The sequence below is a fragment of the Penicillium diatomitis genome (assembly GCF_028827545.1).
Source record: "Penicillium diatomitis strain IBT 30728 chromosome Unknown utg000008l_segment0_segment0, whole genome shotgun sequence".
NCBI lineage: Eukaryota > Fungi > Ascomycota > Eurotiomycetes > Eurotiales > Aspergillaceae > Penicillium > Penicillium diatomitis.
The window spans coordinates 684,423-711,416 of record NW_026623180.1 but is presented as its reverse complement, the minus strand read 5'-3'; the positions used below and the strand labels follow the sequence as shown (position 1 = coordinate 711,416).

At 51.5% G+C, this 26,994-nt stretch overlaps 4 protein-coding genes across 4 annotated transcripts; 3 read left to right on the top strand and 1 right to left on the bottom strand.

The window, feature by feature from the left end:
• Positions 1 to 6,473: 6,473 nt before the first annotated feature.
• On the top strand, positions 6,474 to 7,476 carry N7539_006286 (putative U1 snRNP complex component Yhc1; the record flags this gene model as incomplete). The annotated part of the gene is made up of 3 exons (XM_056935888.1): positions 6,474 to 6,882; positions 6,965 to 7,039; positions 7,136 to 7,476. 3 exons carry the CDS (start codon positions 6,474 to 6,476, stop codon positions 7,474 to 7,476), a joined length of 825 nt encoding a protein of 274 aa, XP_056788812.1.
• Positions 7,477 to 8,826: 1,350 nt separating this feature from the next.
• On the bottom strand, positions 8,827 to 11,155 carry N7539_006285 (transient receptor potential ion channel family protein; the record flags this gene model as incomplete). The annotated part of the gene is made up of 2 exons (XM_056935887.1): positions 8,827 to 10,706; positions 10,789 to 11,155. 2 exons carry the CDS (start codon positions 11,153 to 11,155, stop codon positions 8,827 to 8,829), a joined length of 2,247 nt encoding a protein of 748 aa, XP_056788811.1.
• A 5,143-nt stretch (positions 11,156 to 16,298) lies between these two features.
• Positions 16,299 to 18,299, top strand: has1 (ATP-dependent RNA helicase HAS1; the record flags this gene model as incomplete). Its single annotated transcript, XM_056935886.1, has 3 exons — positions 16,299 to 17,633; positions 17,709 to 17,969; positions 18,045 to 18,299. 3 exons carry the CDS (start codon positions 16,299 to 16,301, stop codon positions 18,297 to 18,299), a joined length of 1,851 nt encoding a protein of 616 aa, XP_056788810.1.
• A 3,457-nt stretch (positions 18,300 to 21,756) lies between these two features.
• On the top strand, positions 21,757 to 26,686 carry N7539_006283 (uncharacterized protein; the record flags this gene model as incomplete). Its single annotated transcript, XM_056935885.1, has 3 exons — positions 21,757 to 25,005; positions 25,065 to 26,474; positions 26,546 to 26,686. 3 exons carry the CDS (start codon positions 21,757 to 21,759, stop codon positions 26,684 to 26,686), a joined length of 4,800 nt encoding a protein of 1,599 aa, XP_056788809.1.
• Between the last annotated feature and the right edge of the window lie 308 nt (positions 26,687 to 26,994).

Genomic DNA, 26,994 nt, shown 5'->3' with positions numbered 1-26,994 from the left:
ACTCTACCTTCTACTTTCTACCTTTTACTTTCTACAGTCTACCGTCTACACTCTATGTCTACACTCTACACTCTAGTAGTCCCGTCCGAGTCGAGGTCGAGAACCCCGGTTGACGGAACTAGGTAGTTGACTAATGGATTCAATGATCCCCCGATCGTATTGCATCATCCCGGCCCGGCTGTCACGGAGACCGCCTGGGCAAGGCGGAGACCACCCCATCATCGAAGAATTGAAGAACGAAACGGATGTCGTGACTCGGGCACATTATTGTTGCGACCCTTCGTATGGCATCAGTCAAGGGTAGACTGGTCTTCATCAATCGTGCAACCACCGATGTAAATGAGGCATTTTCATCTTGGCTGCATGGATGGATGCCTTCCGATCTAATTGATCGTCATGTCTACCCGGTAGTTTCTAGTTTCCACTCACTAGAGTCACGACTACTTTAGTACTTGTCCCATTCCTGTTCCATCCCATCCCGGTCCGGTCTGGGGTCTTCCTCTGCCACGAGGCTTTTTTTTTTTTTTTCATTTTCTGAGAGATGCTCTCGATCTCCTCGACCGCTGCTGATCGACACGGAACATTGAACAGGATCAACACCTTGGTGTTCCCCTGATGACATATGACAGGAGAGTTGTGTGGGCCAGCGCTATACCTATTACTTAATAGTTGGACTACAGTCTTGACTACTGAGTCTAGTACACTGAACACTCCAGAGAGTCCATACTCCATACTCTACTGATCTACTCACTTAGGTGGTGAGTGGGAAGTGTTACTACCGAGTCACATCTTCATCCCGTCTGTGCTCGCTCTCAGTACTCAGTGTACTGAACGGATCCACCATTCCTATTCCAGATCCCAGCCGCGTGGATCGACTGATTCAAAGGGGCCAACCGATCTAGTCTGGGATGACTCTGTCGGAGCCTTGCACAATCGAGATCCTCACGTCCATGTCGTGCTCTATACCAGAGTCCTTAAGGTTGTTGTTTCAGTGACCATGAAAATGTCAAGTCATGAAACACTCGGCCAAGAAGCAGGAGGTTGGGGTTCGGAGATTCCATGGGCATGCACTATGAGTATGCAGTATGTAACTATGTACAGTATATAGCATGCACAGTGCTTCATGTTGCATAATGCGCGATGTTCTTCTGTGTAGCTTCTCCTCCTCCTCCTCCTCCTCCTCCTCCGAGTCCCTAGACCCCCCTACTCCCAGCTCCTAGCGGCATCAGACCCTGTTCGGTGGAGCCTTGGTCTGAACGTCTGAAGTCGGTAAGGGCTTCTTGGGGAAAGCGTAGGCGGCACACTCGCTCGAGGATTCTCCTGGAGGACTCAGGCTAGAGAGAGGTGGACTCGAGAGTTGACTAATAAAAACAAACCACTAACTTAGTTGAAGAGGCCTGTGAGTCGAGCACTACTACTACGAGTGCAGGATTGCGGTACCTGAGCTCAGGAGATCACCCGCGGCAGCACATCTCCAACTTGACAGCCCTGGACCACACCGGTCCAACTTTCATGACTCAGCTGTACATAGTACTCCCCTCCCGTCCATTTGTTAGTAGTATTGTTGCTGGAGTTTCACGCACTTATGCTGGCGTGGTTCCCACACTACCCCCCTTTCGTGGAGAAAAAGGTGCCATTCTGATTCCCCACTCTTGGAATTGCGCCATATGTGCAAAAATCAATAACCTCATCCCCGGCGCAAGTCCCTCTCGCCGAACTCAACACCGAACCTGCCCAGACTCTGACAGTGCCGAGCCAATAGAAGAATATGGAAATAGTATCCCCCTTTTTGGGAAACACATCTTCAGCCATGAAACTAGACCGGCAATCTTACGCCACTGCCAGGTCCATGGACTTGCCTCTCTGATGGTACCAGAGTACCAGATTACTTGACACCGACAGACAAGAATAGCAGGAGCCATGTCGCAGCACTAGGGTTGGGTGGTGAATTGCGGCGCAGAACCAACACGAGAAAATTCTTTCCGAGGATGGAGTAGCCTCAATGGGGTTAGTCTACCCCAGATCAGGACCGCTTCTTAGCTCTTGCAGATGGCGGGGGGAAAGGCGATTGAAGATGACGACATGCAGCGAATCCCTAAGGAAGGCCAGAAAGGATGGATCAAGCGGGAAACTATGCCAAAGAGGAAACTAACACGTTCAAAGGCACTACAGTAGTGCCTATGTAGTTGTACTAATAATAATACTCAACAAATGTTGAATAGAAAGAACTAGAGGCCCGACGGCCTTCACCCTGAGGGAGAGAGAAAACTCTGCGCGCTCATGAGACTTGGCCCGGTGCAATGGCCGACTCATCCGAGTGCGGCCCCAATCACCAATCACCAGTCACCATCGCAGGTTCCTGCACCGTGACTCGATGATGGGCCCCTGGGCGGGTCCTGGTTCCCCACCTGATCCGGTTTTAATCACATTTTCACATTTCCTCTTTCCACTTCTGTAGGGATGAAGGTCTCCCGTTTTGGAGTCGCTGATTACTCATGATTGCTACCGTGTCGTAGTCCAGCCCCAAGAAAACAGAGTTTTTCTCTTCCGCCCTTTCCCCCCCCCCGGGGCAGGTGTTGATGTTGGTGCGTGATGGCCAGTTTCCCCGGATTTTCCTGGTCGCCCAGCTTTCCCCAGATTTTCTGGGACCCCTCGCCTCAGTTGCGCCTCCGCAGAGCAAGTACTGCAGTGCGTAGTGCGTAGTGCGCACTGCGCACATCTTCTAGCGTTTAGTCGCGACTTTAGTGTTGATTCTATCAGGAACTAGTACTACTAGTACCCTGTCATTCAGTCCATACTGCTCACAAGACTGAGATCCCCCCCCTAAACAAATACTCATACTGTCCTCAACATGAGCCAGTCTTTAATTGCGAACAACAACTATACTAGTACTCACGATGACTTACACGATACCGCCACAGACCTGCAACCTCTCCAGCCCTTGTAGTCAGGAAGAGCCATTTTGCCTCGCTCATACCATTCAAAAACGCCCCCTGGGCCATACCTTGCCGACCAGGTCACAGCGACGATCACGGCCACGGCCACGGTCATGGCCACGGTCATGCCGCCCCTTTGCTGCCCCCTGATCCAAGATGAACGCGCCTCGTGATGCTGACTTTTCAGCCCAACGACCGGAAATTAAGAAGGCGGGCATATTACGCACGAACACGTCTCTGCAGGACCACCCCGACTATTTCCCCTTCTCGCATGCGAGGTTCGACATGTTCGAACTCTTTGACTAGGATTAGCTGCCCTCTATGTAGGTACTTACATCCCTCTAATAGACTCTTGAAAGCTTGTCAGACCCTCGTCAGTCGTCACGAGTACTAGTACATGTGGCACCGTAGCAGTGACTGCATCTCTACAGTATGACCACCGAGAAAAAAAAGTCATGTTATGTCCGGCAACTAATCTTCTCGATGAGTTGACTGGTTCGCCTCGGTCCATATCCTCGGTCCATATGGTCATTGCCGAAGGTCGCCTCGTCGGATGGACACCGGAAACGCATCATCTCCAACAACTTCTATCCACGGTCTTTGCCTGGGTTGCTCGTCTAAACCCGGTGTTTCGAGCCGAGGAGTGGCTTCCCGGTACTGATTCTTATGACTAGACAAATTTGGCAGTTGTCAGGTGACTGAGGCAATGCAGACTGAAATAGGGAGCTAGTAACACAATCATGACCTGAGAACTGAAGAAGCGGGTTCCACCATCTCAAGCGAGCGTCATCCATTTCCCCGGACTAGGGTGCTGACCATACTAATGCAGTAACGTTGGCCCCCAACGCCCGCCTTCTGCCCAAGTCAAGTCATGTGGCCACTCTTCTTTCTAGAACAGCGGGTGGAACGAAGTTGCAGCCTGTTTTGGTCGCACTTAGTCATTACTCTCCCTGCCCGTCCCACGCCGCATCTGGCTTGTCTGATGAATACGCCGCTTTTTGATGGACCTGCAGGGCTATCGCTTCCAATGCCCTATATTTGTGTAGCAGGTTCTAAACCTTAGTAGTCATGCTTTCTCAGTCATGACGAGAAACTACCACGTGTAACCTCGCCTGGAACAAGCTACTCAACCTTGTTCCGAGTCAAGTACAGCCGGTTTGAGCTCTACAGGTCGCGCTTGCAGATCTCAGATCTCAGATCCCAGATCCCAGATCTGGTTCAGTCGATCATAAACTACCACTCGATAAGCCTCCTGTTCTTGACAGATTCCAGATAAGTGACGTACACTGGGAGGCGTTTTTCGATCTGATCAGACACACGTGGATAATATACGACGAAGGCGAACAATAGTCAAGTTGCGAGAGCGATGACAGATCAGTGCATATTTGACTGACCCACTTGAGACCGAGAGTCTAGACACTTCCTCAGTTCGATAGCCAATTCGGCGCTCGTTATCAAGTCCGGCAGCTACCATAGTATAGGCTTGTGTGTGGTACGATTTCTCTCCCTACGTAGGTACTTCTATCGGCTGCCTTGTCCTTGTCATGATGCTCAATGAGGCTATCACACCATATGAAAATTGGTCTACAGAACAACTTGCTGCCCCTTTAGGATGTGTTACAAGTAGATATTATTCGACGATATCAAGAAGCGGACATACTCAGACGAAAAATGATACAAGCGAGGCCTTCGTGGGTCAAGGTTCTCTTATCTCATCAGAGGCGCCGAAGGGCTTGTCTGAGAGAAAGAGAGAGAGAGAGGCATGTTCAAGAGATCATCAAGTCAATAGACATGCTAGTTGTCATCCTCGAGATTCTTGCCCCCCATCCTTGTTCACTCGAAGCTCAACCCGACACCTTCGTCAGCTACCTCGCATGCACTCCCGTCCAACATTTCAGAGCGAAGATCCTGATGGCAGTTCTATTGACTCCGGCCTTGTCAGCGATCTCATGAAAGCCGTTTCTTTGGAATCGACCTTCGTCACGTCTGGTTCATTAGTGTAAGGGAGATCCGATGGCCATGTGGCAGCAGGATGTGGCGAAGATCTGTTATCCCACATTTCGATATAGACGCCTCTAAATCGAGCGTAAGCCTATGATCACTCTGTCAAGCTTTCACCTGCAGGATGCGTTCTCAAACAGTTCAGAATGATAAAAATAGAATCATATACTGGGTCTACTCGCCAAGAAGCTCAAAACCGTTGCAGGTCTACTCGCTTGAGACCCATGACACAGGCTTGCTGATGATGTTTCTATTCATCAAGCGCAGTGCGACTGTTGCTTGAAGGACCTCCGCGGTCCATGTAGATCATCAATGACAAACGAGAACCCCTCCCCAAGGTATGAATCGTGAGCGAAGGCGACGATCCCGTCACACTCGAATTGGTGCAAAAGAAATGACACCGCCATGCATTTCAAGTTCAATATTTCCATAGATGTATCTGTCTCTGAGGTAGATTCCAGAATGCCATGGTGAAGATGGATGAAGCACTCTAGACAGGATCCAATCCAAAACAGATGCCCTTAGGAGACCTAGAACTGGCGCCAAGACTTCAAGGCTTGAGATGTAAAACCTACCAGTCGATCTTGCCGCACTGCCTGGATTTGACGACGAACTGGGAGATAAACAGAATTGACAGTAACGAAGAATATGAAGATATGCCGACTCTAGAAAAGTTGAGATGGCATCGCCGGTTAGACAGGTCGCACAGCTTGGTTGAAAGTTCCAGAACGACAAGCTGATAGTAACTTGCTGGACAACCTCCGCCAACGCAAGCAATCTACAGTTGAGCCCTGAAAAGTAAAAGGGTCACGGTATGTAGAATTAGAAGCGCGTCGCGTGGCAAGATTTTATTGTGTATGCTCTCCGAGGTGTTTACTTTTTGATCTCCTTGAGAACCGTGATCTCCAGCTTGCTTCTCTTGTTGACAGACAATCCGTTCGGGGGCTGGCTCACACACTTATGGTAAGTACCCGCATATGAATGCACGGCTTTGGGCGGTAACACTATCAAAGCGCGCAAACCGAAAAGACTGCACCTAGGGACAATACAAAATCCGTCAAGATGCATCTCCATCTCACTTGGAGTTGGATATGAGCGGGCGACGCGATAAGCTTCATTATGCCGCTTCGCACCGCCTTCACGTCCCTTGCCATCGGAGACACAAGACTACCATCTGTCGCCAATATCTTACTCAATCACCGGGTGACGGCGTTACAGGCTGTCAAAATCACATCAAAAGACACGAAAAAGTCTGCAAGAGTTTTTGCGAGTGTCAATATCCCCGCAAGGTCCACCTTGAGCTCCGAGTCTCTCACAAGAGGGAATTTTTGATCCATCAAGCCGCTGCCTCTGAACCCGCGGCAGAAGCTGGCAAGATGCCGAAATATAAGTCTTCGCCTCACTCGATCAAATCGCTTTGCTCTCAATACTGACATTCCGTGAACTCTTCTGTAGGTTCTCTCGTCTTTGGAAATCTCCGCAGACGCCTCGATCCTTTGACCTCCAGGATCCGCCAAGTGACAGCGACGGGCTACCATGCGCAAAGCGACCCGAGTCTCGCGAGCCATTACCAGGCGCCGATATAATCAGTCTTCATACAGCCAGCTAATATCTCGATCCCGTCTAGGTGACTACTGCGATGTTTACCTCACGCACGACTCAATGAGTGTGCGCAAGGCGCACAACTCCGGCCGTAACCATCTTCGCAATGTGGTAGATTACTACCAACGTAAGTGGCAAGCGCTTCCTACCTTGCTGATCAAGTTTCTCTTCGCGGGAAATTGCTTTCGGTGTACTGACACCTTGCCTTCAGAGATCGGCCAGGAGAAAGCGCAATCGGTCATCGACTCTATCACATCTTCCTACGCCGCAGAGGGCAAAGCGGTGCCGAATCCCGCAATGGTGCCGCCTGGTGCACTCCCTCCTCCTCCATTCGGCTTCCCAGGTATGTAGACTCGAGCAGAAAAAGAAAGCGAGAGACAGCAAACACGCGACAGAGCTAACCCGTGCCCCAACTCGTCGTTTAGGACATCCCGGTCAAATGCCTCCTCCATTCGGTATCCCACCCCCCGGCGCTCCAGGTGCCCCAGCAATGCCACCTTGTACGTATCCAAATCATACTTCGGTCGTTCGCACAATCCCCCTCCAACACATAAACTACAGAAGATACCCAAACTAACCACAGAACCCTCGCGCAGTCCCCCCAGGCGGCCGCGGCATGCCCTTCCCACCACCTTTCCCCCCAAACGCCTCCGGCACACCTCCCCAAGGCGGATTCCCACCACCCATGCCCAATATGCCCAACATGCCCCCCGGAGCAGGAAACCTGCCCCCTCCCCATCCGGGCGGTTTCCCCAACTTCCCCATCCCTCCACCAGGTGCCCCCGGTGCATTCCCTCCACCCATGCATTCACAGCAACATGGGGCTATGGACTCGCCTGCGCCTAGAGGACCGCGTGGGTCGGACTCGTATCCCCCTCCGCCTGGGGGCGGCGGCGGTGGCGGCGGCTATTCACATGGACGTGGGGATCGGTGGTAATTATGAATAAGAAGGGTGAAAAGAGGGAGAAAGAAAGATCAGGAGGGAGAAAGTCATGGAGGAAGCGTCGGCTTCGTGCTGAATTGCTTTCAATTTTCATTTTTTTTTTCAATTCCTTTGGGGGCTTCCATATTGCCGGATGGTTTCCGCTTCATATTGCAACTGCAGATTCAAACTAGTGTATTCATTTCACTTCTTTCAAGGTCAGAATTCAACTAGTCACTAGGTGATTTCTTCGATTATGGTACAACAAGATCATTTGGCCAAACAGGTGACTGAGTAATGATCCCACCCAGCAGATCTCGCAGTCTATTCCTGGCTTCGGAATACATGAAGTCGAGTGGAAGGAACCACAGATATCTAGTCCATCTTGTGGCTGCTGATACTGTCCGATCACGGAAACCTGTTACCTAGCTGGACCTTCCAAGCGCAAGAATACTCGAAAACTTTTGAACGGCGAGATCCTCATATCAGTGGAGGGACCCGCAGCCGGAGTCATTAGGTAGTGACGATTTGTCTCTCCCAGCCACAAGATATGTGATCACTAGGTGTGTCACGAAGATCTTCGCACCTCCGCGCGCAAGATGCAGACATAGTCCCAAGGCAAAGTACGATTACGAGTGATACAGTATCAGGAGAGACGGAGCGGTCGGTATATTCCAAAGCCCGCTAGTACCCCTGGGCCAAAATTTCCATAATCAAGACCTATGCATCAGAACGCCAGGTTCAGCCGGAGCAAAACCGCAGCCGAATGCGCGGAGACAAAACAACGAGGGAGAAATGGGAGGAAAAGAAGGAGAGGAAAAAGACGATAATCCAAATCAAAGATGCCGTCACGCAACACCAAGGGCGAGGACAGAGGAATAGGGGTGGGGGTTGAGACGTACGGGAAAAAAACACGCAACCAAACGGCATGAAAGGTATATGGTAAAAAGTGAAAGTTCACCAATGCTGATTAGCCAATGGCGAATTTCCAGAAGAGAAAAATGGAAAGAAGAAACGAAAAGAAAAGGCAGAGCCAAAGGACAACAAGGAAAATTTTGATGGTAGTCCTCGAAAAGGAGACCAGTGTCGACCTCTAGATTGAGAACAGACCCATGAGCCCCCCTTCCCCCTTTTTTTTTCAAAGCGCTTATTCCAAAACCAAACAGATACCGGACCCGAGGGGATTGCGAATGGAATGAGTATCACTGTCCCATTGCTGTCCAACACTTTAAAAAAAAAGAAGAAAAAGATATTGGACGAATATAAAGAGCACAGAAGGGAATCAAAAGTCACATGTCTTCATGACAAGTTGGTGAACTATGAAAGTTCAGGAGACCAACGCGGTACCGATGAAAGTAAACAACTCTAATGGTCGTAGCCAGCACCTCTTTGCCAAGGACTGGAGTTGTTCTGCGCTCTGTAATTGGTTGCAAGGGCTGATGCGCCGACTGGAGCGTTCTCGTAGTTACGTGATGGCGCGGGTGAAGCAGATCGACCATACTGATCGTAACCGGGAGGTGATCCGCGACTGCTGGGGAGATTTGATACACTGCCGTTGCTGGGGAACAGAGGGACCGAGGGGTCCACGGGAGAGTGTGGAGGTTGATGGCGGTTCAGATGCTGGGCGCTATTGTTGGCGTTCAGGTGGTCTTGATGATGACCCGTCACCCCAGTGCCACTGGAGATGGACGCCGTTTCGTCGTCGAATGGGTTCTGCTGGTAGGCATTCCCGTTCTTCATATCACCCCGAGCAGTTGCACCGAGAGCGTCCAACTCAGTGGTCAGCTGTGTCTGAGACTTGATAAAGGAGCCCCGATCATCTCGCATTGGTTGATAACGCGTGTCGGGGTTCTTTGACACGACCGCGTAGACTGAGGCGAGCAAGACCAGGACAAGCAAGACAAGGGCAAAAACCGCATTATAGACGAAGAAGACGACTCCCATCACACCAATCATCATGCCAGGAGGGTTGAACACATCCGAGAACACCAGGAGGAAGATTGCGTTGAGAAAGTTGACGCTCGCAATGGAGATGTTGAAAATATTGGTCTTCTTGTCCATCCATGGGCGCATGACGCAGACAGCGACCAGCATGGCAGCCTCGAGAATTAACAGGGCAACAGTCTGCACCACGGGAGCGGGCTGGCTGAGACCGATGAACATACCCTTGACCATGATGTAGGCCAAGTACGGGACAACGAAGTAGTATGCGGTCGCACGATATTGCACATACAAAAACCCCCACTTGTTCAGAGCCGCCGGGTCAGAATACAGAATGTAGGCCGGGTTCTTATGCATCGTGACCGAGCGCTTGGCGAGACGAATGACCTTCTGACCCGCCCATCCAAGAGCAAGGAGCAGCGAGACGATCATGACCACAGCCAGGACAACCTCAGCGGCGGAGTCTCGTCGAGTGAACTCCCACAAGCAAAGAACGGTCATTTGCGGGAACCCGATCAGTGTCAAGCGGAAGAGAATACCGCGAAGAACGGTCTTCCACCCGTTGCGGAAATCTTGGAATTTCTCGGTCTTCATTTTTCCTTGTTTAGCCAGTAGCTCGCAGACTCCCTTGAATGTCGTGACAATGATGACGACAATGGCGACAAAGACGACGAAGAAGATCAATCCCGTCATGAAGATATTCGTCTCCTCAATATTCGCACGGAACCCGACACGGTTGATTCCTCGCACAATCACAAGCTGCTGATTCGAATTGGCTCGCTTGCTGAGAAGGCCGGTGGCTCGCTTCATCAAATTGAGCGCAGGATCAATCAGCTCACGCTTGCGGCGCTTGAGGACCTCTACAGAGGTGGTGCTCAGCTGCGAGAGGAGTGTTGAGGGAGTGCCGCCGGTCGCGCGCTGGTACCAGGTGCAAATATTTTGGAGGAACGTGACGTGGATGATACCCATGCTCCACTGGAAATTCTGAGTCCATGATTCCACGATAGGAGGCATGTGAACAGAGATCATGCCGATCATCGCTTGACCCTGCATGAAGCCAAAGAGGGAGAGGGCATTCGCGGCAACGTGCGCAGCGGTATTGGAGTGGCCCAAGCCCGAGGTGATTGCTGATGCCGCGAGGCCTAAGCCGGAGATGATGGCCGTAGCCCAGGCGACGGGCACCTGGTAGACACTTTTATTATTCGAAAGCGAGGCTGACACGCACGCAATCTTCTGGCCGGTATCTTTTTTCTTGATGACGATTTGCACGTTCGCATCCAGGTCGGGCACAGTATAGGCGATACCTGTTACCTCAGTATGTTAGACCAAACTCTCTTTCCCTTCCCCTTCTCAGCAATCCAACCTTGAAAATATTATGCGACTCACCGGGAACTTTGTCGGCGGTACCCGCAGGCAGCTGGATGGAGACCGGGCCCAAGTCAATTGGACCGGGAGCCATTGGGCACATGCCCATGCCTTGGATCTGGCATGGGTCCAGCGTGGCTGAATAGGCTTTATATCCGTAGGCTGTCAAGGTCATCTCGGCCTCGACCTTGCCTGAAATCTGGGAGACGCCATCGAATCCGATGGAGAGGGAATTATTCCCGGGGTAGAAGACGACATTGAAGTATGTTGCTGTGAAATTACCACTTTCCATGCACACGTTGAGTGCATTGGATTCAAGTAGCTTGACCGCAGAGGCCAGCGGCGCTATGATGGCGATGAGAAGGGTGAGCAGCGCCAACGACCTCATGCTGACAGTTGGCAGTGAGGCCTGTGTTTCCCCGTGTCTTTTCTGGTAGTCAAGGGTATGAGAGGGGAGGATTGGCTATACAGCCTGGACGCCGAGGGAGGACGAGTGGTCGGAACAAGGACAGAGTATGACGGCGAAGATCAGAACGTTACTTCCGAGTACCACGTTGCCAGCCGCCGGATGCGGAAACGGAGTGCGAAGATGAGAGGATAAGGGGAAAACGTGGAACCGGCAGTGTATCCCAGGCGGTGCTTGGATGCAGCGACAGGTCAAGAGGCCGGTCGAGCCAAGTAGGTGAGGTAGTCGGAGCGAGGCAGGGGGGCTGGGTCACTCCAGCGTCATTGAAGTTGTTCGTCGTGTCGGGCGGAGAGCGGGTCCTGGATGGAAGGTAACCAGGGGCGTGCTTTGTTCGAGCGACGGCTGATGATAAAGGTGATGGTCGGAGAAGCAAGTTGGTGATGGTCGGAGCGAATGAATGACGGTCGGTATACAGAGAAATGAAGGACGGTTGCCGGAAGAAAGAGTCGTGAGGGTCTGCAATGGCTGCCAGAGTCCGTGAAGCTAGTGCCGCGCGAGGTGACAGGCGATGCAGGCAGGTGGTCAACGGCAGAAACGCAGGCTACAGTGTGGCGGGTGGAGATAAAGCGAGTGGACTGGCGGCGCACACACAGTATGGCCGAGAAGGAGATGTAAGACTGGTGGGAAGTCTTTGAGGGGTAGGTGAATACCTTGACGAAGGTGATGAGGCTTAGTGAACAGGAAGGGAGGAAACCAGGATGGGGTGCGAAAGACGAGGCGGTACCTGGACAAGGGGGGAAGCGCCCGTTTGACTAAAGCAGCACCGGTTTTGCCTTTCCAGTTTCCACTTATTTGGATGACTGTATCAGTCAGACAGATCCAATGGACAAGACCGATGGTCACAGTCAGAATCGTCAAATCAGACTGAAAAGCATCGTCTGGCCATGGGTTTGATGGGCCGGCTGAAGGCCAGTCACGAGCACTGGATCACGGGGCTGTGAAATGGTGGGAGCATGTCTCAGGAACAAGGCGGGTCTCGGAGACTGGAATGTGTGGTACGGTAATTTTAGCAACAGCGGCCTGGAATCTGGAACCCAGTACCGGCGTACGTATGTGAGACTCAATACGTTCAGAACCAGATCACGATGGTTCAATGAATTGTCATCGCCCATGGTCTGTCCATGATTCCATGGTCGAGGTAGAGTGTTAGTGATGAACTGGGTTAGTATATTTCATGGGCTTTCGTTTCTGAGGGGCCACATCATCAACAGGGAGTCTTGATTTGGAGCCATCCCATGTCCTGTGATGCAATATCCAGACATATACAGTTATGCACTGATGCAGTAGTACTCGAGTCACTCGACTATCCAAGTGCCCATACTTTATTGCTCGATCTTTGGGCTGACAATCCAAAGAACTCTACCAGTATAAAACAATCAACTATTTAGTCAGACGTGGAAGGGAACGAATTATGTACTATCGAAGTATTAAGTATACGTAATTACGTTTGTAAGTGTAACGTAATACGCATCACATTGAATTATTGATCATCGACATACATAGCCTATAATCATACATATGCAATATTGTTTGTATTACTGACCTGAAATATGACAACATCTCCCACGATATCGAGAATGATACACAAGTACAGCAAGTACTCAAGTTTGCAGCACCTTCAGGCATCAGCGGAGTAACCTTGGCATGCCTAGGCGGCAAGAAAACGGCCAATCAGACTAAAACTTCCCGGTAGCATGTCACCCTTGTTTAATCCATACACGAATACGGTGCTCGGGCGCCGTAGGACAGTAGGACTAGGACTAGCCATCAGGGTACTGTACCTGCAGGACTTTTACCAGGAGTTCTCATTTCACTACAGTTACACTACTGGTCGCCGCTCGATGACATCCTGACGGTACCTGTCAGGCTGTCAATCCTCTAAACGTTCACGCTACTACTCTGACTGACCAAATTGATAGTGCTAGGTATTCGTCTTAGGGTGGAGACTCCTAATGTCATTGTCTTATGTACCTGGGTCTATCTCTTCCGTCTAGCACTACAACTGTGAGTGTGAAGTAAATGCGTGTATGTGTTACAAATTACAATAGATCTGTATGCCAAGGTCGACGCTGCATATTTGAAACAATGCAGATTGCAGAGTAAGCTCAAGGATGGGAGCTTTCAACCTATCTGAGTCTACAACATGTGCCTTGATAGGTAGGTTCTGGCGGCACCGATGAATGGTAAAAAGACTCTCCAGAAGAATTGTATAAGTACTATATACCTGTCACTGTAGTGTATGCACTGAACTCACTATTCAGTACTGTGTACTTATGGTGTTACTGTACTCCATATAGTATATCACATAACTACATCATACAACATTAATTAACTTATAGGCCATCCAAAATAAGCACCTCTCTCAAGAGAATCCCTTATTTAGTATTCAACCTTGTTGATCCCATGTTTGTGTGTATTTAATTGATTATTGGGATAGCATCTTGCTCATGATCGTCCGACAAGCCAGAAATCATCGGTGTTCCAGTGGAGGGGTTGCTTAGATGTGCAGTGACTGACTACTACCGTCTTAACGCGCGTCCCCCCAGCCTAGCAAATAGAAAGGTTCTGGGCCCCCCCCAAAGAGGGTGATGGATCGTGGCGGGCGGCGGGTCTTCTCGCTGGAGACGGTGGATTACCTTTATCCACCGAACCGCTATCCTGGACAGGAACCCCTCGCTCTCGGTGGAGCGCGACGAGCCTTTAATAACGAGCAGATGCCCCATGCTCAGGGACATTTGTGCATCATCCAGTTTCGAGTATGATCTTACATGGAGCAGCACATTGCTTAATGTCGCTTGACGTACCGTTCTTCAAAGCAAGTGATTCACGAGTCGGGGTGCGGGTACTTGAGATTCACCAACTGAGTCTTTGGGCTCGATAGACGAGGACCAGGGATGATTTGTGCAGTGGATAGATAAGCTAAATATCCGTAAACAGACAACTGAGGGTCAGCAATATCACAAAATGGTCTCAAAAACGATATTCATCGACCTCGATGCACAAGCCTGTGGTGTGTAAGACGCTATAATTCCAGGCACTCTAAGAACATTAGAATCATGTATCAGTACGTTACTTGTCTAGTAGTCACTAACAAGCCCTCCTCGCCACTACAAGTAATTGGCAATGCTGTAATTCTTCTGCCTATTGTCTCACATTGGCTTGAGCGCGCTCAATATAAATCTAGCCCTCACCTCCTCAATGGGGCAGGCGCTAGGTACAACCTATTGTTTTTATAGGCTTCCAAGAGTGTGTGGGGAATGTTGTTTACGCATAGCATGATGACCGTAGGTCTTACTCATGGAGGATGAAAAGAGACCTCAAAGATGCGATATGCCAGACGAGGCGGTCTTGTACTGGGCTTCAAGAAGCATCTGACACAACATTGCTGTTTAAAAGGGCGCTCCTCTGTCTTGATCATGCGCTAGGCTGCAGGTCTTTCGCAAACCTAATCTCGAATAGATCACTGGGCTTCGCAGGGCTCGAGCGTAGCACAGCCCGTTTGCGTACACCATCTTTATATGATTCAAGTCGTGTAATAGTCGAGATACACCACTGTAATAGAAGTGCCTGCCAGGTAAACAGGCATATTTTTTGCAACCAACTTGACTCTACTCACGACCCTTTTTTGGATCGGCAGGGTGCGTAGTTCGATGGTGGAGCATAAGGTTATCATCGGATTGCGCGTCTGAGCTGTATGATCATCGTGCTTAGGGGTTGCCGTCTCTGTCGGTCGACTATTTGAAACAGAGAAATACATTCAGCTAACACGTTGACTTTACCATAAGTCACTGCCATCTTCCTCCTCTATATCTATGGCAATGAAAGAGGCAAGAATGACTCATGTGTGGTCGATTTTGTGCCACGCATGTTCTGAATTGAACTTCTCACCAACTGTGACCCAGCGCTGCCCGTTGTTTATTTTTAGGATCAAGGTTTGGTGAAAGCCGGTCGTTGCCTCAGGTTGACAAACTGGCTTTCAAACCTTAAGGATATCTGTGTTTGGGTAAATTTCCTACTTTACAAGTCTGTATGATAACTTTATCAAGTACACCCTCATTAACTGAAGGCAGGAATGTTTGAATGGAGCTCAGCATGTCTTTATTTACATCCAAGTCTTGTCCGTGATCCATTAGCTTCACAAACAAGATGTTGATCGCGGGTTTCACTATCGATAGCAAACCGTACTCAAGCTGAGTCGTACTTTCACCAAAGTGTGCTCTAAGGTAGTATGACTTTATCCGAATCCCACACGGCGGACAACTCGGGGTTATAACAATACTCATGGCACTGTCAAGTTTTCAACTGGTGGAATACACTGACCGAAACATATGCAGAACTTCAGAAGTGTCAAGGCCGCATGATGAAGCCAACGCATTCCACGACCACCGTGCCGTGATCCATCTAAGTCGGTGAAACATACTGAGATCGGAATCCAAAAATTCGCACGGGTTTTTTGTTCCAGTTCAGCTAAAAGTCTTGGAGTTCTCCTATTATAATATGATCTAAGCTCTGCGAAAAGACTTGTCATACTGGGTTAATACTGGAAGCAGATCATGATGATTGACACAAGGTTCATACTACACTTGACTTTGCCCATGTCGGTTCCTTGAAATTGTGTCGAACTTCGATATTATGCGCGTGACAGAGGAATTGAGATCAAGTTCTTGTAATGACTGCTGCATGTGAGATTGTGACCGTGCCTTATCTTTAACCTCAAGTAAATGAACATCGATGTCCGATGGGTGGCATACAGATTTCAGTAAATTTCTAATAGTGTCTTGATGCCTGAAACATGGTAGGTATTCATTGGGCGATAGGCAATAGGGATCGGGCAATAATGATGTTCGACCAAGTTCCTATCAGCACGTGATGTGGAGATTTTGCCCGGCCTCACCGACCAGAGAAAAAAAAGTTAGGACACTGATTTTCCGTGCCGATTAGATCATCTTTCCGGAGATCAACACGAACCCTGCGATTTTTGTGAGATTCGGCTGATCGCTCAGAAAGGTCTTGCTCGATTTGGGTTACTCGAAAGCCACAGAATTTCTGTGCCAACGACTGCAAGATGCCTGGCCCCGTGGACACTGCCAAGACAATCACGAAGAAGCGCAAGAGAAAGCACGCCGCCCGCGCAGGAGCAGACGATGAGGAAGTGCCAAAGTCAGTCAAGGCCCAGTCCAGCCCTGCCGTGAAGGCAAAGAAGGCTGTCGCCTCTCCCAAGCCTGCCTCCGACAAATCCACCAAGAAGCGCAAAGTCGATCACACATCCAGCGACGACGAGGGTAGTGCGAGCGAGGCCAAGGAGGTCGAGGTAGAGGATGCTGAGGAGTCTGAGGAGTCTGAGGACCTGAAGAACGATCAGGATGATGACAAGGACGACGTGGAGGATGTCAATGGCAAGGGCGAGGATCTTCCGGGTATGGACCAGGTTCGCCTGCCGCAGACCGAGGAGGGTGAGCTGAAGAAATTCAGCGAGTTGAACCTTTCCGAGAAGACCATGAAGGGAATTTCAGACATGGGCTTCGAGACAATGACGGAGATCCAACAACGAACCATTCCTCCTCTTCTGGCTGGTCGTGATGTGCTCGGTGCTGCAAAGACTGGATCTGGCAAGACTCTGTCCTTCCTGATCCCCGCCGTGGAGATGCTGAGCGCTTTGCGTTTCAAGCCCCGCAACGGTACTGGTGTCCTTGTGGTTTCACCCACTCGCGAGTTGGCTCTCCAAATCTTCGGTGTTGCTCGTGAACTGATGGCCCACCATTCACAAACCTATGGCATTGTGATTGGTGGTGCGAACCGTCGTGCTGAGGCTGAGAAGCTTGTTAAGGGTGTCAACTTGTTGATCGCCACCCCCGGTCGCTTGCTCGATCACCTCCAAAATACCCAAGGATTTATCTTCAAGAATCTGAAGACTTTGGTTATTGACGAGGCCGATCGTATCCTGGAAGTTGGATTTGAGGACGAAATGCGCCAAATTGTGAAGATCTTGCCCACTGAAGAGCGCCAGACCATGCTTTTCTCCGCTACACAAACAACAAAGGTCGAGGATCTGGCCCGTATCTCCTTGCGCCCGGGTCCCCTTTACATCAACGTTGACCATCGCAAGGAGCATTCGACTGTGGAGGGCTTGGAACAGGGCTATGTACTCTGTGAGGCCGACAAACGGTTCCTGCTTCTGTTCTCCTTCTTGAAGCGCAACCTGAAGAAGAAGATCATTGTCTTTTTCTCCAGCTGCAACTGTGTCAAATACCACGCCGAACTCCTCAACTACATCGATCTGCCTGTCCTGGAACTGCATGGCAAGCAAAAGCAGCAGAAACGGACCAACACTTTCTTTGAGTTCTGCAACGCCCAGCAGGGTACATTGATCTGTACCGATGTTGCGGCTCGTGGTCTCGATGTACGTATCCTCACGCCCCAGATTGCCTTCTGTCGAGGTCCTTTAACATGTCACATTTGCTAATTCTTCCGTCAGATCCCTGCTGTGGACTGGATCATCCAGTTCGATCCCCCAGATGATCCCCGTGACTATATTCACCGTGTGGGTCGTACCGCACGAGGTGCCAACGGCAAGGGCCGCAGTCTGATGTTCCTGCAACCATCAGAAGTTGGGTTCTTGAAGCACCTCAAGGAGGCTCGTGTGCCTGTTGTGGAATTTGAGTTCCCCAACTCCAAGATTGTCAATGTTCAATCCCAACTCGAGAAGCTCATTGGACAAAATTACTACCTCAACAAGGTTCGTTTTCAATTGACGCCGCCCGCTTTCACAGGGGTTTCCATGATTTGCCATTAGCTGACCAATCCTATCCAGTCCGCCAAGGAAGGATACCGATCTTACCTCCAAGCCTACGCCTCGCACTCTCTCCGCTCGGTCTTCGACGTACACAAGTTGGACTTGGTCAAGGTGGCCAAGGGTTTTGGTTTCTCGGCCCCACCTCGGATCGACATTTCGTTGGGCGCTAGCTTGAGTCGAGACAAGAAGCAAGAGCAGCAAGGTCGTCGGACATATGGCAGCCAGCCAAAGGGCAACAAGGGCTTGAAGTTCAAGCGCAAGCACGACAACTAGGCATTGAAGATGCTGGGGTTGTCTGTATCATGAAACTTGGTCGTGCTTGGGTTGACCAAGGAGATATGCGTTTGAATTGTCAAAAGTGTCTTGTTCCTGCATCAACATTCTTGGGAACATTGGCGTTACTCTGTGTAGATACAACTTTTTTCTGGTCAATTGTCGTTTAATTACCCATTTTGCATTGGGTTCATTGTGTGCGCCTGCGTGTTTCCTGTAGAGATACCTTGCTTTCACATCCATTTCTGACCCCCCTCGAGACTTGCCGGTTCGTCACGGGTTATTCAGCTTTATGCAATACGTCAGAAAGCCATGCCCGGGATGGTGGTCAATTCATTATGGCCTTGATAAGCCATCGTCTTTTCATCAACAAATCTCATCAAGTAGAGTTATGTCTGGTCCAAACTCTTTTGACTCCACCACTGCGATGTGGAGTCGATATGAGAGGCTGGAAGACAACTTTCTGGATGCCTTCAAGATAGGATATTGGAATTGCTTTGAAGAGCAGCTTTCTATTTGGATGGTTATGGGCTCAACGTGCCTGTGGAACTAGGTGGTCTAAGTGATGAGATATTTCCAGAGGCACCACAGGAGACTGATAAGCCATAAGATTGAGGTACGTTTGCTGCGCTGCGGTACCGTGCCTGAGTCGCTGTACCCGCAGGCCCGATGTTAACGCTTGGAACCCGATGACTTGCATGAGTCAGATCCCAACCTAACCAGTGGACCTGGACACTGCACGCAACCATCCATATTGCGCCTACTCAGTACTGACCACTGACTAGTAACTACTGAGTGACCTATCTGAAATACAGTGATTATTTCGGAATTGCACAGAGCCGCCACCAGTCCTACTGGCTTCTCGTCAATCCAAAGTTGATGTTAATGCAACTCCCAGCTCTGCCAAAGTGCGCAATGCTGCAGCATGCGTTTCTCCCATCTCCAAGGGACCAACCTAGTTTTGCCTTGCAAAATGAGGCGGGACTGAAAGCACGTTAGGTCGCATTCTGCATCGTGGCCAGCCGAATGGCCACCACATCCTTCGACAGTCTTTCGGTGTGACGAGACGCATGCGTTGGCAGCTATTTGAACCAATCACCACCAATCCGGCATCTGGCCCCAAGCGAACATCACTCCGGCTTGTTGGAAGTCATGAGCATGCAGCCCGAGGAAGAAAGGCTTGACGGACGGTTGGCTAGGTTTGCTCTAGGAATGGTCTATTTAGCTTGTCAGCACCACGAGTCTCAACAATAACCAACAAACATAATTATCATGACGGCACGTCGTTGTCCAGGGTTGATCCAGTTTGAGATGGAGGGATCGTCGTCTGGGTGACACCCAGGCTCGGGTTGCGACCAGAGCGAGGTCCGTCCTGCTTGCTGACTCAGGACAGAAAGTACTAACTTGTACGTTTTGGTCGGCCTGGTGGATCTCTGGCGTGTTCAGTGTTCACTAGACAGCCCAAGCCCCACGGCCACAGGGCTCACCACTCCAGGACTGGGTATAGTGGGCACTTACTGTGTAGTGGTACTGGTAGTGCTACTGGCCCCATGTTTGTGTACCGTCGCCAAGTGTGACAGGCGGAACGAACAGGTCAAATCACTGACCGGGTATATCGACCCTGCAGTATCCTGATTGCCGGGGTGATGAAGGGAGGAGGGTCGAGAGTGCGGAGACCATCCAGATGGGGATGATCCGTGTATCTGAGCAAAGACTGTAATGTGTACACGGCACAGACTCCATAGAGTCTATAGTCCATACTCCATGAGTCCATGCTGACCCTGGACAGAGTATATGCTTTTCTATGCGCTGGGTCGTCAGGTCGTCCAGGTGAGAGTCAACGGCTCCGACACTTCGAAGTTTGATCAGAACTCTTGCTGGATCAACCTTCACTCTCCAACGATGACGCTGCTGTGGATATGATGGCAGGAGAGTTCTGAGGCTCCCAGTCCAGAACCAGAACTTTCATCCCGAGACGCAAAGAACCAAGGAACCAGCGCGGTCCGCCCGATCAGATCCGCAAACTAGCAGGTCCATGGACATCCGTTTGTTTACCTTTTCGGCGCTGGCTCGCCAGGCCCGAGTAGTGAGTACACTGAGTACTAATTGATAGGCGATGACTGTTTGCGAGTATCTGTCTATCACCATCTCAGCAGCCCCATATGATGGCAGTGGTGAGAAGTGAGATACGAGGTCTTCCTGCGAAACCACAGTCAAGAACAAATACTTCAAGCCTCCATCGGTGTAGAGGACTTGCCCTGATCAACCATGAACAATAGTAGTAGTATATCACGGGTACCTGGCCCTCGGCCTGTTGATTTTGAGGCTGTCAAGCCGTCAAGCCGCCCCAGCCATCTCTTTTTCCAACCCGCATCAAGACCATTGAACGAAGGCTGGGCGGCTGGTGCTTACTGAGAGAAGTGCCTATTATTGTACTTCTTGCGGCCAAGATGACTTCTTCCACAATCCTTAAAAAGATTGCAACGGAGTACAACCCTGAAGTGTTCAGAATCCTCCAGTCTACTAGTAGTAGTACTGCTCAAAGTATTGGAGGTACCTGGAACCTCCTCCGACCAGACTGAGGAGGTACTCAGATCGTGTACCCTGTACCCTGCTTTCCCGTCTCTGGGCAGCTGGAGTGGACGGGCTATCGCTACGATCCCAGCTTTCTTGTCTCTCCTCTTCCACCTTCATCTCTCACATTTCCCTCCTCGCCTCTTCTGGCTCTTTCCCAATTGTGTTATCATCCAATTCTTCAGATTGGAGACCCCCTGTTGCCTTGTTCTGATCCCCTCCAAGTGCCCCCCTCGCGTAATTGGATAATCGCCTTCTCTCTCTCTGAGTTGTCCCACCTCTCCCGGACCTTCTTTATGTGAGGAGAGCAGCGGGCAACGAACACTCGTCGGAACGCTCAGCCCGCGTAGCAACCCAGCCGCCTGACCGGAAACCTCGCTGTTGCTCTCGTCTCGACAGGCTCTTCCTGGCCCTTGACCGTTCTTGTCTTGCACTGGTATGCTTCTGATTGCCCCTGTCCTACAAGACATTTTCATATCCACGATACCCCTCCCTCTGCGCCCGCCACATGCTCTGGACATTCCGTTCACTTTGAGCCCGTCCCCCGCCACTACTACAGCCCTCCTGCATCCCCCCCCCCCTCCTCCCGATTCCAAAACACAGAGAGCATTACCAAGTGACCGCAACTCCCCCTGTTTGAAGCAGTCCGACGGGGTCCATCTTCTATGACAAGAGCATGCGATTGTCGGGCTGAGGGCTAGGGCGAAATCATCGGCCGTCATCCTCTCAAGAAAGCAAGAAGAAAAGCCGAGCGAGAAAGAGCACATGAGAAAGAGAGAGAGACAGAGACAGAGAGAGAGAGATAGAGGGTGCAAACCCACCATAAATCACTAGCCCGCCCGGCGACAGCCCTTCCCTCTCTCCAGACTGCCTGTCATCAACCATGGGCGTCGATACTCGCCGATCCAGACCCGTTCTCCCTGCTCCTACAGAGTCTCTCGTCGATACTACAGCCGGAAGTACTACGGGCACAGACCTGGCAACTGACCTTTCTCGCCGCACAGACAAGACGTCCTTCTCAATTCCAGACGACGGCAGCCCCATCACCGTCTCCACCCAGCGGTATCGGGACCGAGACGAAAAACGGTCGCACTCACACCGGGATTCCCATACTTCCCTTCTGATCGAATATTTCGAAGCAGGAAAGGAACCAGGTAAAATCGCCTCGCGACCAAGCGTTCGAGTGCGAGTGACTCCCTCCGGCTCTCGCAAGTCCAAGGACAGAGATCGGGTTCATATCACAGAATCAAATCGCAAACCCTCATACACCCGGCGCATCTCATTGACCTCGCCTGGTCGCAAGCCGAAGCAGCTGGCCGAGTCGGGCGCAGACGAGTACCTCAGTATCAGCGAGGGGGAATCAGTGGACGAGGAAGGTCGATCCATCTCACCCCGCCCGCCAGTGGAGGTCGAATTGATGAATCGTGATCGCTCCAGCGAGCTGTCAACACTCTCGCGCGACGCCAGACTTGTCTTTCCGCCATCTGATATCTCATCAATGCCCGCTGACAGTATGCTTGACACAACCTCCTCCGCTGGACCCCGGCGCAAGCGCAGCCAAAGTCTCGAGCGTGACTCCACTATTGAAGACAAGGGTCTATTGAAGATGCCATCTCGACAGCGCAGTCGTAGCCTGAGCAAAGAGCGCATTGCTCACCGCGTGGCGGAAAAACTCAGCGGCTCACCGCAGGACAAACACCGACATCGACACCGAAGTAAGCATTCACGCAAAGAGTATTTGGATACCGAGTCCAAGTCATCGCGTCGCAAGCACTACGATGACGACGTTGTTCCAAGCGCCGAGTCGAGCCTGCTGAGCACCTCTGCGGTCTCGTCGAACCGAAAATCGGGGGATCAGTATTCAATACGATCTGGAGCGTCCAAGTCCTCTATTAACAACCCCAAGTTGTTGGAGACGGTGGAGGACGCCATCCGCCGGTTGATTTTGCCGGAGTTGAAGGAAATGAAGAAAGACCAGAAGGTGTTGAAAAACACTAACAGGTTTGAGCGCGATCGGGATTTGATGACAAACTATTCATCCACCAGCTCGAGAGACGAACTGGGCCGAAGGCTGTCCAAACATTCAAGTGCGCCGGATATCGTCAAGCCCAGGGTGGTTTTGAACAAGAACAGCAAGGACGAGGGCATCGTGCTCGCTGAGTCCGGACCCCGGACCAAGGAAATCCCACGGGAGTCCCCGCGAACTCGCAAGTCCAGCAAAGGTAGTGAGACTTCAGACAATGCGTGGGTCAAATGGGGTCGCCCGGAGCTCACCGAGCAGGACAAATTGCGACGGCAGAAGAGCAAAGGTCTGCGGGATGCGCAAGCAGCTGGACGAGTGGGCTCTGCTCTTACCGCGGCATCACTCAAACACCATGACTCGCAATCGAGCCTCGGCCAGAGCGAGCGAAGGGGCAGCGGATCTCGGAAAAGTGTCGATAGCTTCAATCTCAACGAGACTGAGCTAGTGTTCAAAAAGCACAACGTGCCGCGCATGCCCATGCATAGCGAGATCGATTCGGAGCTGACCAGGGCATCTTTGCTCTCTGAGCGCACTGAAAGCCCGGGTCCCAATGCTCAGTTTTCACATGGGGAGGTGTCGCGCGGTTCGCCTCGCCAACTCGCCTCACCCAGCTCACGGACACCTACCCGTACCCCGACGAAGAATCCGATGGACACAGGCCCAGAGCTGATGATGCGGCATGGAAACCAGTCACAGCGGGACCTCTCAACTCACAGCGCGTCCGATCGTGATCTCCACAGCAAAAGTCGCTCACCGGGCACTGACCACGGCGACTGGGTTATTGCAGCTGCAGCTGCAGCGAATTTGCTGGATGCAGCCCATCCTGGAGACCAGTCCGCACACGAAGACCGTTACGAACTCGGTCGACCTCTGAGTCCTATTCAGAGCGTGGCAAGCGACCACACCGAGACTCACGTCCATCAAAAGGGTCGCCTTTTACCTGCCTCTGACAATGCTTTGGAACAACGACTTTCCATTGATTCCTTGTCATCCGCTCCGAGCACGAATCTAGCTCGTTCTACTAGAAACGCTATCAGTCCCCATAGCCAGCAAGGCGATTACCAACATGGCCGAGACGGTCTCGACATTGGATATGGGCAGTCGCGACATGCTTCCGATGAGGATCTCTACGGCCACGATGAGGATTCTCGTCTCTCGGGGGCATATGATGACAGCGAAGTGGACTTTATGGACAAAGTCAAAGAAGGTCAGCATGTCTCTGAAGGCGCAGGTGCAAATCCTCAATTTGTACACCCGTTGGCGGTTGAGTCTAATGTTGCATCTTTGATGGATCCATCGGTCCTGGAATCACACACGTCGGGCCAGTCTGGCAACCGCTCCCATGTTGACTATGAACGTGCGGGCAGCAGAAGTCCCGAGAAGCGCGGAAGCCCATTGAAACAAGTCCAAGGGGCTCCTAGCCTCGACGAGACTTCGTTCCCTCGGCGGATGGGCATGACATCGCCGCCTCAGAGTGTCACTCAGTCGGTCGAGGGCTTGGACGAGCACGCCATGCCTGTCGCCGGGGCGCGCGGTCTTGAGAGTCCCCTCGAAGATGCTGATGAGCGTAGCCAGGAGTCTGAGTCTGAAATCAACACAAACCCGTCAATCATCCAAGGTCCCATTGGCGGAGTACCTCCGGTCGACCAAGACCATTGGGGCCCAGCTCCCGTTTCCTACTATGACTCTCAAGGTGCTCAGCCTGACGGCGCTCACGATCGAGTTCACCAGCCTCAGCGCAGTCTTGACGCCGAGTACTACGAGACCGCAAAGAACATCTTTGGTGGCGATGATTATTTTGTGGAGACACAGGATGATCAGCTGTTTGGGACACCTCCTCATGCGAAAGATGAGGGTTACGTATCAGCCGCGAATCCCATGTCTCCAAGTATCGGCACTCCTAAACAGGGTAGTCGTGGTCTGGCTGCCGGTGTGCCCGGGACTGGGGCATTCGACAGCCCTACTGGAGCCGAGGATCCCTTTGCTCCTGACCAACAGCGTCATTTCAGTGGCTACTCTCACGGAGTGGAATCGCCGCTTTATGACAGCGCCACCGGTCGCGGAATCGAAAGAATTCAATCTAAGGACATCGTGGCGTTGATGGATCATGTAAGTGAACTCACAATCGTGCATGATCGTGACCGTCCATTGGCTGACCTTGTATCTAGCTCACTGTGCGCGATGCTCAACGTAATGCTAGGGACACAGAGATTCTGGTGACCCTCGTTCGAAGCGCCGCGGAGATGCGCACCTCGTTTGAGGAAATGAAGAAATTCATTGCGGCTCAAGATGAGAAGCTGCAAGATTCAACTGAGAAGCAGCACTCTCAGACTCTTCGAGCCTTGGGCGGCCCACGTCCCTTGCCCCCCAGTGGCTCTCGAAGTCGACAGATGAATCTGGACACCGAGGAAGAGTTTCAGTCGAAGCGAAAGAATATCTTCAAACGTGCGCTCAAAGGCCTCAGTCTCAAATCTGGGAATGACCTTGCTAAGATTGAGGGCATGTTGGAGCAGTTGCTTGATGAGGTTGAGGCTCTGCGTGAAGGACAGGGTCTTCCCAGTCCTCGTGCTGGACTCCGCGGAGCTAGCGCTGACCCTTTCGATCCATCCGCTGAACACAATGGAGCCGGGCCAGCGAATTTCTCACAGAATGGGAATGCTGCTCGGGCCAGCACTTCTGATCGTGGCGCCAGCGGTTATGGCCAGCGAGACTTGGATCATGAAGACTCCGACATTGACGAAGATGACCGCTTCCTAGCTGCCCATCTTCCTGTGCAAGAGCCTGTCCGCCACGAACGAGCCGGTTCGATGCCTCTTTCGACGCCGCCTCGGAAGCCCGTGCCCACGGGAGCTCGAAGCACCGAGACGACCCCCAAGGATTCCGTAGACAAGGCTCGGAAGCACAAGTCCAGTAACTCGTCGATCTTCCCCAAATTCTCGCGCTGGTCCAAGACTACGGCCTCATCGATGGGCGACAATATCCGTAACAGCATGCAACCAAATCGTAAAGAGCGTCCTCACTCCGACCCCTCTCGCTCTGCGTCGGACGTGCCCCAGGACGCATACAAAACAGGTGATTTCTATGATTCACAGGGTGATGACCGCCTGCGTTCGACATACACCCTTGACGAGGAGCAGGATGAAAACCGACCTCCATCCCCACTTGTTCCTTCTCAAGTCTCCGAAGCGCCCAAGTACCGTGCCCACCGGGGCAGTTTGGATCTGCAACATCCCCAGCCTCGCCAGGGTCCTACCGGCCGGTATCGAAACCAGCTTGAGAACCAAGCCCAATCTTACAACACCCCTACATCACCCACCTCTGAGCAATGGGGATCCAATCCCAGCTTGCCGCCAGCCCTGGCAAGTCATATCCGCCACAGCACGGGGAGCCGTCTGTCCCCGATCTCTGATGCGGGATATTCGGAGGCAAGCTCTCGTACACCGGGCCCACCTCGCCCACCTAAGGTCAAGGACAACGGTCCCCTCGTTCCTGAGCGTCCACCCAAAATCTCTGAGGGAGAGGACGATGCGTCAGCGCAAGCTCAAGACCACAACAACGGCGATCGCGTCGTCTCCAAGGTACGTGACAGTATGGTCAATCTGCCCTTGTTCACAGAAGACTCGATATGCTAATACTTATGCTTCTTTAGAGCTCGTTGCGTTCTCCGCCCACACGCAGACCCACTGGTCCTCGACCTCTTACGTCTGGCGGATCTTACAGTCCCAGCAACATCAAGCGTACGCGCTACCGTGGCAGTCCGATGCAGATTGACTATGACGATACTTATTGAAGCGTTATGACCGCATTGTGATACCCCCCGGGCTTGTACTTTTGTTTCCGCGACATTGATTTCTTCTTGTTTAAATGACTTTCCTTGTGTTTTTATGTGACGAGGTCGCGTCTCGATTCTGTTTCTTACTTTGACGATTGGTTCCATTTCACCTCGTGATGATTGTTGTTTTTCAAGATCTCCTTGTCTTTGCGTACCTGCCCTTTACGAATGTGACGACCTCTGCGTCTGTTTATCAAAGTAGATGATCCATTTCTTCCAATATACGGGCCACTGGGCATAAGAAGCTGAAGAGAACCTGCGGTCTC